The sequence below is a fragment of the Emydura macquarii genome, unplaced genomic scaffold (genome assembly GCF_026122565.2).
Source record: "Emydura macquarii macquarii isolate MOO-44397 ecotype Brisbane River unplaced genomic scaffold, CSIRO-AGI_Emac_v2 contig_762, whole genome shotgun sequence".
Classification (NCBI taxonomy): Eukaryota; Metazoa; Chordata; order Testudines; family Chelidae; genus Emydura; species Emydura macquarii.
In genome coordinates, this window is record NW_027130899.1 from 88,617 (window position 1) to 100,857 (window position 12,241).

At 43.2% G+C, this 12,241-nt stretch overlaps 2 protein-coding genes across 2 annotated transcripts; one reads left to right on the forward strand and one right to left on the reverse strand.

Annotated features, from left to right (window-relative positions):
* Nucleotides 1-174: 174 nt before the first annotated feature.
* LOC137149536 (olfactory receptor 9S13-like) lies at nucleotides 175-1,131 on the reverse strand. Its single transcript, XM_067543028.1, has one exon. It carries the CDS (start codon nucleotides 1,129-1,131, stop codon nucleotides 175-177), a length of 957 nt encoding a protein of 318 aa, XP_067399129.1.
* A 9,024-nt stretch (nucleotides 1,132-10,155) lies between these two features.
* LOC137149517 (olfactory receptor 6A2-like) lies at nucleotides 10,156-11,094 on the forward strand. Its single transcript, XM_067543013.1, has one exon. It carries the CDS (start codon nucleotides 10,156-10,158, stop codon nucleotides 11,092-11,094), a length of 939 nt encoding a protein of 312 aa, XP_067399114.1.
* Nucleotides 11,095-12,241: the final 1,147 nt, after the last annotated feature.

The following is a 12,241-nucleotide window of genomic DNA, read 5'->3' on the forward strand; positions in this document are numbered from 1 at the left end:
TATGTAGATAGATAGATAGATAGATAGATAGATACTGTGGATCCGAAAAATTAATTTTTTTATACTTGCCCCAAAACTACTCCAAATAAAAAATAAACGTTTGCTCAAAATTTGTTATTGTATTGCACAATACTTTGACCCAATTTGTTTCAGATCTATGTTCAAAGACAATGTTCATTTTTTCAAACATTTCTTGCCCATAATCCTTCTTAAAGCATCTTTCACATCCTTGTTCCTGAAGCTGTAGATGAAAGGATTCAACATGGGAATGAAAAGGGTATAAAACACGGACATTGCTTTTCTTGGATATAGAAAAGCTAACCTAGTGGGCTGGGCATACATCAAAGCAGTGGTCCCATAAAATAAACTCACGACCACCATGTGGGAGGTGCAAGTGGAGAAAGCTTTGTGCCTGCCCTCAGCAGAGCGAATCCTGAGGATGGTGGAGATGATATAGACGTAGGAGACAATAACAATCAGGGCGGTGATTGATATAATAAGGCCACATAAGGTAAACATCAGAAGATAATTGACGTGTGCGTCGCTGCAGGAGAGACTAATCAAGGGAGGGCCATCACAGAAGAAATGATCCATCTCATTAGACCCACAAAAGTGCAGTGTAAAGGTGAAGCCTGTCTGCATCATGGCATTCACACAGCCACCGATATAGGATCCCACCACCAGTTGAACGGAAACCCACTTGGACATGGCAATGGAATACTGGAGCGGGTTGCGGATGGCGATGTAGCGATCATAGGCCATCACTGCCAGGAGAATGGCTTCAGTGGTGAGAGAGAGAGTGACAAAGAAGAATTGGGTGGCACATCCGTTATAGGAAATGGCTTTGTTCCCTGATAGGAAGCTCACCATGGCTCTGGGGGCAATGGTGGAGGAGCTGCAAAGGTCTAAGAGGGATAGGTTCATGAGGAAGAAGTACATGGGGGTGTGAAGGTGAAAGTCGGCTCTAATGATGAGGACCAGGCTGGTGTTTCCCAGCGTGGATATCATGTAAATCACCAGGAACATCACAAAGAGGAAAATCTGCAACCACGGACATCTTCCAAAGCCCAATAGGATGATATCTGTCCCTGCTGTGTGGTTCCCTTCTCTTACTGGCTCCGCAGGTGACATTTCCTTTAGAAAACAGAGCAAGATAAAAGTTAAAAAGGAGTCAAACATAAAAGATACGTTGAAGCTTCTCCCAGATATTCTTGAAATCAATGAGGGTTAGTCACCCAGATGCTTCGGAAAATCCCACTAGCTGCCTAAATACCTTTAAAAATCTGGCCTCAGGTTACAGTTACTCACACTGAGTAGCACCTTCCTCTCCGGATTGCCCCCTGGGTAACAGTTCATTTCATTTCAACTGTTTTATAATTAACCTTGTGTGTACGTGGAGTCTAAGTCAGAAAACTACAGATGTCCAGATAATTCCCTCAGGATGTGGCTGGAATCTTTTTTAAAAGGCATTTCCTGATTTTCTAATGTTTGGGTGTAGGGCGGAGCAGGTTGGAAAACAACCAGCTAAAACAGCGCACAATATATTTTAAAAAATATACCTTTTTAATTGGGAAATTTGGAAATTTTCCGTATTTTGACTTAAACCTGGCAAGCCAAATCAATTAAGCCATTTGGCATGGGACCCTCTCTTCCAGGTGGTGTCAGGAGCCTAAAGGACCAGTTTTCCTATGAGTTTCCTTAAAGACTTCAATCACACCAGCTCCAGCCCTGACCCCGACACATGGGAAATACATACACCACCACGGGGACCCTTCATGGGCAATTCTTCCCCACTGGCAAGCTCCGAGTCCAGGCGATACAACAAAGGGGACTTTATTTGGGGTGGGTAGGTGGGAGGAAGACATGAATGAATTTGAGAAAACCAGCAATTAATACATTAAGACGTTCTATAGGGTGAGATTCTCTAAGTGTATCTTAAGAGTAGGCCCAACCTCAGTCCTCCTTTAGCCAGTGCAAATGGCTGACGTGTTCTGGACAGTTTCCTCTTGCCCAATTAGTTGTCCTGGGATGGAGAAGTCCAAAGATTCTAGCTGGTTGGTGCCTAAGCCAGCTGGACTGATTTTGTTAGAAATAACCAAACAGGTTGTCCTTTATTGCCTGCTCGTTCCACCCCGACGATGCAAGTGAGCAACGAGGGGGTTACTTTACAATTATTTTATCCATACCAGTGTGTAAATGTATGCATTTCCAGCAACTCCCCATAGACCCTGATTTGGTTACATTGACACCTATAAAATGAATATTAACAACTACATAATGAATACAATTATACCAGCCCCTGTTTGTTGTTTACAGGATTACCATATAGAGGGCAGGCACATCACCTTAAAACCTACAGATTTTACATTAGCATTCTTTGAAGTAAAGGCATGCCAGAGGGGAAGGAAGATAATTGGTGAGGCCGCATTTGCAGTATTGTGTCCAGTTTTGGGCCCCCCACTACAACAAAGATGTGGAGAAGTTGGAGAGAGTCCAGTGGAGGGCAACAAAAATGATTATGGGGCTGGAGCACAGGACTTATGAGGAGAGGCTGAGGGAACTGGGCTTGTTTAGTCTGAAGAAGAGAAGAATGAGGGGGGATTTGATAGCAGCCTTTAACTACCTGAAAGGGGGTTCCAGGGAGGATGGAGCTAGGCTGTTCTCTGTGGTGGCAGATGACAGAACAAGGAGCAATGGTCTCAAGTTGCAGTGGGGAGGTCTAGGCTGGACATTAGGAAAAGGTTTTGTCACTAGGAGGGTGGTAAAGCACTGGAATGGGTTACCTAGGGAGGTGGTGGAACCTCCATCTTTAGAGGTTTTTAAGCTGCGGCTTGACAAAACCCTAGATGGGATTATTTAGCTGAGGTTAGTCCTGCTCTGAGCAGGGGGTTGGACTAGATACCTCCTGAGGTCCCTTCCAACTCTATGATAATGCTTTCTTCCCACCAAGGCCTTGCACAGAAATAGCAATAGGTATTTTATTGGCTTCATTCCCAGCACAGATGCCAGGAAGGGAGGAAAAGAAGAAGAGAGATAACAGACGCTAACAAGAATTCACACCAATTAACAGAAACAAGGTTTGCCCTTGCCTTGACCCCTGTAGCTTAGGCCTGACCACTTGTCCAGATTTAACTCTTTACTCTCCTACAGATTTCAGCTTCCTTTGCTGGGTAGAGAGGCCTGCACCAGCATCCCTTGGGCTGGCTGATGTTTTCTTTGTGGCTTCAGTCGAAACTGACCAGTTCGGCTACCCTGTGTCCCTGCAAAGGTGCGCCACTGCTGTCCATGGCTTCTGAGCCATCCATCACCTCTAAGAAGTTGCTGCTGCTGTTCCGTTTTGCACGCCTCAGCTCAGCTCAGATCAGTGGTAGTTAGGATACTTGAGAGAGGCCTTGCCACCCAAGAGGTTCTCCCAGGAGGATGCAGCCGTCTATTCCCTCTTTTTCTCCCTCTTGTTGCTCAGCCAAAGGCCTCTTACCCCCCTGTAGCTGATGGGAACCTTGGTCATGATGATGTCCAATGTCCATGGCTTGTCCATGCATCTCCCAAGAAAGTCAACTGTCTTTATACCCCCTCCAAAGCAAAATGTAACTGCGTTTTAACTAAAATGCTCCAAACTGCCTTGTAGCCAAAGTGGAAACGGGGCCGTTGCCATTCACTGAATTCCTTTTCCCCTACAATAGATCGTGGCAGAGAGTTCCCTTGGCAATGGAGGGCTTGCATATCTTCAGATCGTAAGATGCTCGGAGCTGTTCTTCCTCCATTTCATCCACAAATGACTGTGCTGAGCTCCCATCTGCCTAATGCTTCAGACCACAGAGCTTGCAGATAGATAGATAGATAGATAGATAGATAGATAGATAGATAGATAGATAGATAGAGGGGATGTATGGGGATAGATAGATAGAGAGGTATAGAGATAGGTAGATGGATAAATGCGTATGAACAAGAAGAGAGAGGGAGACATGGGTGTGAATGGAAATGGACAGATAGATAGAAAGATGGATGGTTGTAAATGGGTAGAGAAAGACAGATAAATAGATATATGGGTGTGGATGGGAATAGGTAGATAGATTTTCCCTGTAGAACATTCATACAGTTTTTTAAAATATTGGTGTTCAAGGGGCTGCCACATCTTAAAAATCAAACTTCTCTCTAAAATTTCTTGTATCTGCTATTCTCACAGTTCTCACCGAAGATCACCTTTAGTAAAAGAGGTTAGAAGGCAAATATTATTCAGTGTTATCCAGTGAGATCACGGCATGTTTTACACAGCTGCTACCTGTGTTTCCATCCTTCTCTGGTCAGCTTTCCTTCCCATCTGTTTTATTGTTTGACTGCACAGCAGGGGACAGGGAGCACTTTAAAACAAATCATAAATCCCCAGAAGATAATAGGGGCACTCAGAAGCAAATGCCACACCTGAAAATTTTTAAAAAGTATCCATCTATTTACCTACCTACTTATCAACCAATTAGACTACTGGTTGAAAATGTCCCTATTAAGGTCTTGATGCTGCAAATAAACATTTATGCCTGTGAATAACTGGTCCCAAACATCTGTCAGGGATATTCTAGGCATACCTAATTCTGCATCAAAAAGGATGGCCTGGACTATATGACCTCTTGAGAGCTCTTCCAGACCTACATTTCTATGATTTTCTGGCAGGACCCTCAATCAGCTTATTCCTATCAATAACGGTCCACACGTTCTTTGAGTGTCCACGTTTCTTTGAGTTCTTTTCTTTTCTTTTACCAGAGCAGGTACTTTTGAGCAGTGGAAGGGACGAACAACTTGATTGGTACACTTTTAACTGTTATGCCCCCTCTTCTTCAAGCACTTCCCTCCAGACATACTGCTGAAGTCAATGGAAGAACTCAGCATAGGAAACACTATTTAAATGAAGAAATAGGAAGAAAGGTTTTTCAGTGCTTGCCTAAAACAAGCCCTTGTGCTAAAGAAGTCTATGGGAGTGTTGACCTAAAATCAATTACATTTGAGAGCATATGGACAGAATAAGAAAGAATAAGCAGGAAATCAATAAGAAAATATACCTATAAATACCTTATACCATCATTTGTAAACCAGGTAAAGTCATCAGAATATCAAACATCTGGAGAACGGGTGCTTGTTAATCATGGGGTTAATCCAACTTTTATGGGCAGGGTTTGAAGATACCACACTGGAGGCTCAGGTGAAGGGAGTTTGTTCTGTTGTAGGCTACACGGCTTTATCGACCTCCAACCTTAATTCAAGGTCTTCGCTACACTAACTCACCAGCAGCCCAAAGCAAGTTTTGCACTGTCTCCTCAAACTGAGATACCGCTGCTTTTAGTGCATACACCCGCATTTGAGAGGCAAGGCCAAAACGACAGAAGAATTAAAGACACGCCCAATAAAGATGATGTCATATTGGTCACGTCTTGACACGAAGCACAGCTCGTGTGTTTGAACTCTGTTAATCTCTCCAGAGGAGGCACAAGAAACTTGTGCTGATGATCAGACCGGTGGGAATACAACAAATCCAAGTGATTAAGTCTTAGAAAGAGTGTGAGTAGCTGAAAAAAATCTCTCTCGCTCTCTGAATTTGCTCTGCATTTATGCCAGTGGAAGATCCGATGCCCTTTGGAATCAATAGAAAGTATCCCATTCACTTCAGTGGACTTTGGGTCAAGCCAGGAAACCAGAGTCAGGCCTTTCATAGAGTGGTAGATTCCAAGACCAGAAGGGACCATTATGATCATCTAGTCTGCTCTCACAGGCCAGAGACCTTCCCCATAATAATTCCTGGAGCACATCTTTTACAAAAGCATGCAACCTTGATATAAAATTGTTAGTAGTGAAGAATCAACCATGACTCTTGTTAAGTTGTTCCAATGGTTAATTACTGTCAACAACTAAAATGGTATGCCTTATTTCCAGTCTGAATGTATGTAACTTAAACTTCCAGCCATTGGATCAAGCTATTCCTTTCTCTGCTAGATTGAAGAGCCCATTATTAAATATTGTTCCCCGTGTGGGTTCTTATAGACTGTAATCAAGTCATCTCTTAACTGCGTCTCTGTGGTAAGCTAAATAGATTGACCTCCTTGAGTCTATCACTATAAAGCATGTTTTCCAACCATATAATCGTTCTTGTAACTCTTCTCTCCAATTTACCAACTTCCTTCTTGAATTGTGGACACCAGAACTGGAAACACTATTCCAGCAGTAGTCGCACCAGTGCCTAATATAGAGGTAAAATAACCTCTCTACTCGTACTCTTGATTCCCTGTTTATGCATCCAAAGATTGCATTACGCAATGTCACATGAGGAGTTTATTCTCATCTGATAATCTCCCATGACCCTCAAATCTTTTCCAGAATCTTTGCTTCCCACGATAGAATCTCCCATCCTGTAATTATGGTCTACATTCTTTCTACCTAGATGTACATATTTACAGCTAGCCATATTAAGACCCATATTGTTTGCATGCACCTAGTTTATCAAGCAATCCATATGACTCTGTATCAGTGATTTGTCCTCTTCCTTATTTACCACTCCCCCAACTTTTGTGTCATCTGCAAACATTATCAGTGATAATTTGATGTTTTATTCCAGGTCATTAATAAAAAAGAGGGCCAAGAACTGCGGTACTCCACTAGAAACATACCCATTTGATGATGATTGTCTTGGCTAAGAGAGTGAAGTTCAGGAAGTGGAACATATGGGGATGTCAACACTATTTTTCAAGATGCCATAGATATATAACCTATCATTTAAATCAACTTCTGTACCAGATGACTGGAGGATAGCTAATCATAGAAGATTAGAGTTGGAAGGGACCTCAGGAGGTCATCTAGTCCAACCCCCTGCTGAGAGAAAGACTAACCTCAGCTAAATCATCCAATGTGATGCTAATTTTTAAAAAAGGGTCCAGAGGTGAGCCCAGTGATTACAGGCCAGTAGGCCTAACTTCAGTACCAGGCAAATTGGTTGAAACTATAGTAAAGAACGGAATTATCAGACACCTAGATGGACACAATTTGTTGGGGAAGAGTCAACATAGTTTTGTAAAGGGAAATCATGCCTCCCCAATCTACTAGAATTATTTGAGGGGCTCAACAAGTACGTGGACAAGGGTGATCCAGTGGATATAGAGTGATTGGACTTTCAGAAAGCCTTTGACAAGGTCCCTCACCAAAGGCTCTTAAGCAAAGTAAGCTGTCATGGGATAAGAGGGAAGGTCCTCTCCTGGATCAGTAACTGGTTAAAAGATAGGAAACAAAGGCTAGGAATAAATGGTCAGTTTTCAGAATGGAAAGAGGTAAATAGTGGTGTCCCCCAGGGATCTGTACCAGGACCAGTGCTGTTCAATATAATCATAAATGATCAGGAAAAAGGGGTAAACAGTGATGTGGCAAAATTTGCAGATGATACAAAAGTACTCAAGATAGCTAAGTCCAAAGCAGACTGAGAAGAATTACAAAGGGATCTCACAAAACAGAGTGACTGGGTAACAAAATGGCAGATGAAATTCAATATTGATAAATGTGAAGTAATGCACCTTGGAAAACATAATCCCAACTATACATATAATATGACAGTGTCTAAATTAGCTGTTAACACTGAGCCGCTGTTTAGCCACTAGAAGAATGGGAGGAGTCAAACCAGCCCAGCTTAAATCAGTCAGTAAGGAGAGCGTATGCAGCACTGCGGCGGATACCACTCCCCCAGCCCCACCTGGGATCTCTGGTTGTTTTTTTGTCTGATCAATAATTTGGATCAAACATCAGGAAACTACCGGCTATTTTGGGGCATCATCTGTCTTCACCTCCCATTCTGAAGTAGGTAGCATTCGTTTGCAGTACATCCTCAAGTGAGTTAAAATAGCTTTCTTTCTTTCTTTCTTTCTTTCTTTTTCTTTCTTTCTTTCTTTCTTTTTAGTTTTTGCTCTTTCACCCATTCACAGTGAATTTTTCTGTCTTCTTTTTGCTTTTATGCTTTCTTTCTTCAGCTTTTTCGTCCTTTCGCAATCTTGTTTCTTTCTTGTTTCCACTCTTCCTTCTGAATAGCAACTTGCAAGAACGTTCAATGGAAAACTCACAAATAGAACCCTGGGATTCAATTTAGATTGGGCAAGGGAAATAACACTCTCAATTTATTCTTCTTTTTAAAAAAAATTTCACTAATTGCTGAAAACCTGGCCTTTTTGTTCTGATGCGGGATGGAAAACATTTCAAACTCTAAATTTTTTTCACAAGATGGAAAATACATTTTCTGGCCAGCTCTAGCCAAAGCACCTGTCACTTTTAAAAATACTGACCATGAATGTCTGACCTCTGTTGGAATCATACAGAATTCTTGGCCTCGGTGGGTAGGTTATTATGCAATGAAAGACGTGCAGTGCAGCTCTGGCTGGTCTGAGTCAGGGCTTACGGGGTTCAGACTGGGGGACTATACAATTGAAGTATAGATATTCAGACTCAGATCTGAGCCTGAGATCGGAGACCCCACGGGGGGGGGGAGGTTCTCAGATCCCAGCCCCACAGCCTGAGTCCCCTCAAGCCTGTGTAGGCTGACACAGGTTCTGAGACTTGGTGCTGTGTGGGTTTTTTTATTGCAGTGTAGACATGCCCAGTGATATTTTATAGATTCATAGGGTTAAATCCTGGCTTTATTCAAGCCATGCCAAGTTCTGCAGTTGGTGGCAACGGGACCAGAATTTCATCCAGAGATTTTGAGCCATTATGATCATTAAGTCTGACCTCCTGTAGGCAGACGGAGACAATAGGTTTGGGTGGGAAGGACCCACCTGTGCTTATCAATGGAGTGTTGGCTTCAACCCCGCTGCCTGGGGTCTTCGCCCCACCAGGACAGTCTGTATGTTGCAAAAAGAGAAAAGTGGCCGAGGCCCCCACCCAAGTAGACACTCCAGTTGCTGGAGTAGATATTCAGGAGACACCTTATCTGTCATCTTTCCCTCTCCATACAGTGGGATAGAAGTGGGACCCTGCCACTTCCATTGGAAGCCAGGAGATGTAGGTTCCATTCCAAGCTCTGACACTGATCAGCCTGTATGACCTTGGGCAAGTCTCTTTTCCTTTCCACCTGTATTGACTGTAAAATTTTGGGGGAAGGAACAGTCTTTTACTATGTGTCTGTGCAGGACCAGCACAACAGGTTTTTGTTAGGGCCTCTAAATGCTACTTTGTAAACAATAACAATCCAGGTTGAGAGTTTCAAAACTGCCTAGGGACTTTAGATGCCCAGATCAGTCATTTGAATTGGGATTGAGTGTCTAAATCCCCTAACTGGATTTGAAGAGCTCAGAAAATCCAACCTCCAAGCCAGGATTGTTTTTAGAGCTGGTCAAAAGAAAATGCTAAAAAATAATCACCATTATGTTCATTTCCTGGAGTTTGAAACAGAGCCATTTTTCATTTGTCTCTGAAAGTATTTGTGATATATTTTTATGAAAGTATTTATCAAAATGCTTCCGGGTATTGGTCTTAATATTTATTTCCATTTCCCAAAAAGCCAGTTTGCAGTTAGCAAAAAATGTTGAGAGCCATCCCAATTTAAAATAGTCTTGGGGAGAAATTTCATGAAGGAAGGAAAAATATTGACAATTATTCAGGAACAATTTCACTACAGAAAAAAAGGGACATTTTTAGCTAGCAATCAATTTACCTTGGACTAGCTTTTCAAAGGTATTTAGGCACCTAAAGATAAAGATCAGCACTCAATGGGATTTTGAAAAGCTACTAAGTGTCTAACTCAAATTGATTACCATGGGAGTTAGGCACCTCTGCCCAAATTTTTAAAAGCATTCAAATTAATAGGTGCTAGGCACCTAGATGATTTTCAAAATCCCATTAGGTACCTCTTTGGGTGTCCAAATATCTTAAAAATATGGCCCCAGGTGCTTAACTTAGTCACTTTTGATTCAAATGCGTCCCCCACTGCATTCCAAGCTGTATCTTTAGGTGCCTAAATACCTTTGGAAATCTGGCTTGTTGTTTTTTTATTAATAATATTATTTAATTTTTGACCAGCTCTAATCATTTACCTGGCTTTTCAAGTCTCATCGATATTGTGGTGACATGTGGTCAAATTTCCAACACCTGTGTATCGCCTCCAGATTGAATAACAGCAATGCCAAGACTCCCAGCATGCAGTGGGGCAACCACAGCCAGGTGACTGAATTCACCTTGGTGGGTTTTCCAGGTGTCTTGGAGCTGCAGTTCTTGCTCTTCTCAATCTTCCTCCTGGCCTACACATTGACCGTGATAGAGAATACGGTGATCATCATGCTGATCTGGGCCAATGTCCCGCTCCACAAGCCCATGTACCTCTTCCTGGCCAACCTCTCTTTCCTGGAGATCTGGTACGTCTCAGTCACAGTGCCCAAGATGCTTCTCAGCTTTGTGACAGAAAGGAGGGGGATCTCCTTCGTGGGCTGCATGGCCCAGCTTTACTTTTTCCTGGCCCTGGCCTGCACTGAGTGTGTCCTCTTGGCCGTCATGGCCTATGACCGCTACGTGGCCATCTGCAACCTGCTGCGCTACTCGGCCATCATGAGCCAGGCTTTCTGTATCCGCCTGGTGGCTGGGTCCTGGCTGACTGGCTTCCTCATCTCCATGTGGAAGGTCTTCTTCATCTCGCGTCTGACCTTCTGTGGGGCCAATTGCATCAATCATTTCTTCTGCGACGTGTCACCGCTGCTCAACCTGGCCTGCACTGACGTATCGCTGGTCACACTCATGGACTTCCTGCTGGCCCTGCTCATCCTCCTGGGACCACTGTCCATTACTCTGGCCTCTTACATCTGCATCATCTCTACGGTTGTGCACATCCCCTCGGCCAAGGGGCGTCGCAAGGCCTTCTCTACATGCGCCTCCCACTTGCTGGTGGTCACTGTCTTCTATGCCTCCTCCCTCTTCATCTATGCCAGACCCCAGGCCATCGGTTCCTTTGACTCCAACAAGCTAGTGTCTGTCTTCTACACGGTTCTGACACCCCTCTTTAACCCGGTCATCTATTGCTTGAGGAACCAGGAGTTCAAGGACACCTTAAGGAAAACAGTGCATGCCATAAGGGTCTTCTTCTAGATACCTCAGCTGGGACTTTCCAAGGTGGCATAAGAGATTCCCATTCTTTAACTCACTAATATCCTGTGGCAATGAGTTCCACAGGTCATAATGAATTTTATATAGTGGTCTTACTTCAGACCACAGTGAATTCCATTTAATGGCCATGTGATATCACATTTGGGGGATACGGCCATCTGGGATTTTCAAAGGTGGGGTAGTTAGGTGCCTAATCCCCATTCTTTAAGCCTAATCCCCATTCTTTAACTCAACATCAGTCCAGGTAAATTTGACCTGGATTGAAATATTATGGTTTGTTGAACTGAACTGAAATTATTTGTTTCATGTTAGCGCGGGCCAGATCTTTCAACATATTTAGGTGCCTAATGGGATTTTCAAAAGCACAAGGCACCTAATATCCACCGAAATGAGTGTGAATCAGACACATAAATGCTTTTGAAATTCTCGTTATATGCCTTGGCCTTTTGACATGAAACACCATTTGCCTCAGGTCTCACGATGCCTCATGGTAGCTGTAAATCAGGTCCTTCGGCCTTAATTCTCTATGGGCCAGGCTTCTTGGCTGAATTCCAGCTCCAGACCGGCGTGATGCATCATGGTAGTCACATGACCTTGCTGCATTATGGGGGATGCAAACCAGTCATAAAGAACCATGATGGCCTGAGGGTGCAGTTTAATGTCAGCCTGACACCAAATGGAACATTTTGCCATTTTCAATTTTTTTTTTCTGCATTTTTCAGTTTGCAAAAAAAAAAAAAAAAAAAAAATAGCAACAATTCCGCTTTTTGACTCAATTTGCGTCATAAAAAAATGGTTTCCAGAACAGAAATGTTGGATTTTGGCTGAGTTTGAATTCAGGCCACAGTGAATTCCCCTGATCATGTACCCTTCTAATGCAGTGGAGATATCAAACCCCTGGAGAGAGCCCTCTTTGAGCCGAGCTGGTGACCAGGATATAACATCATAAATAAATGTGGTTTTGTAGGGGGAAAAAAATCACCTCCTGCTCCACTCGAGGAATTGATCAGAGTGAAAGTTAGGGGTGAACCATAGCTGGTCCATAGTGGGTGATACAGAGACTTCCAGGCCACTGGGGGCACTGTAAAACCCACACTGTGGAACTTGGGAACAGCTGTGATCTCACCCT

Excerpts from the sequence above, each read along its gene's own strand:
- LOC137149536 (XM_067543028.1), bottom strand. The coding sequence starts at position 1,131 with ATGTCACCTGCGGAGCCAGTAAGAGAAGGGAACCACACAGCAGGGACA.
- LOC137149517 (XM_067543013.1), top strand. The coding sequence starts at position 10,156 with ATGCAGTGGGGCAACCACAGCCAGGTGACTGAATTCACCTTGGTGGGT.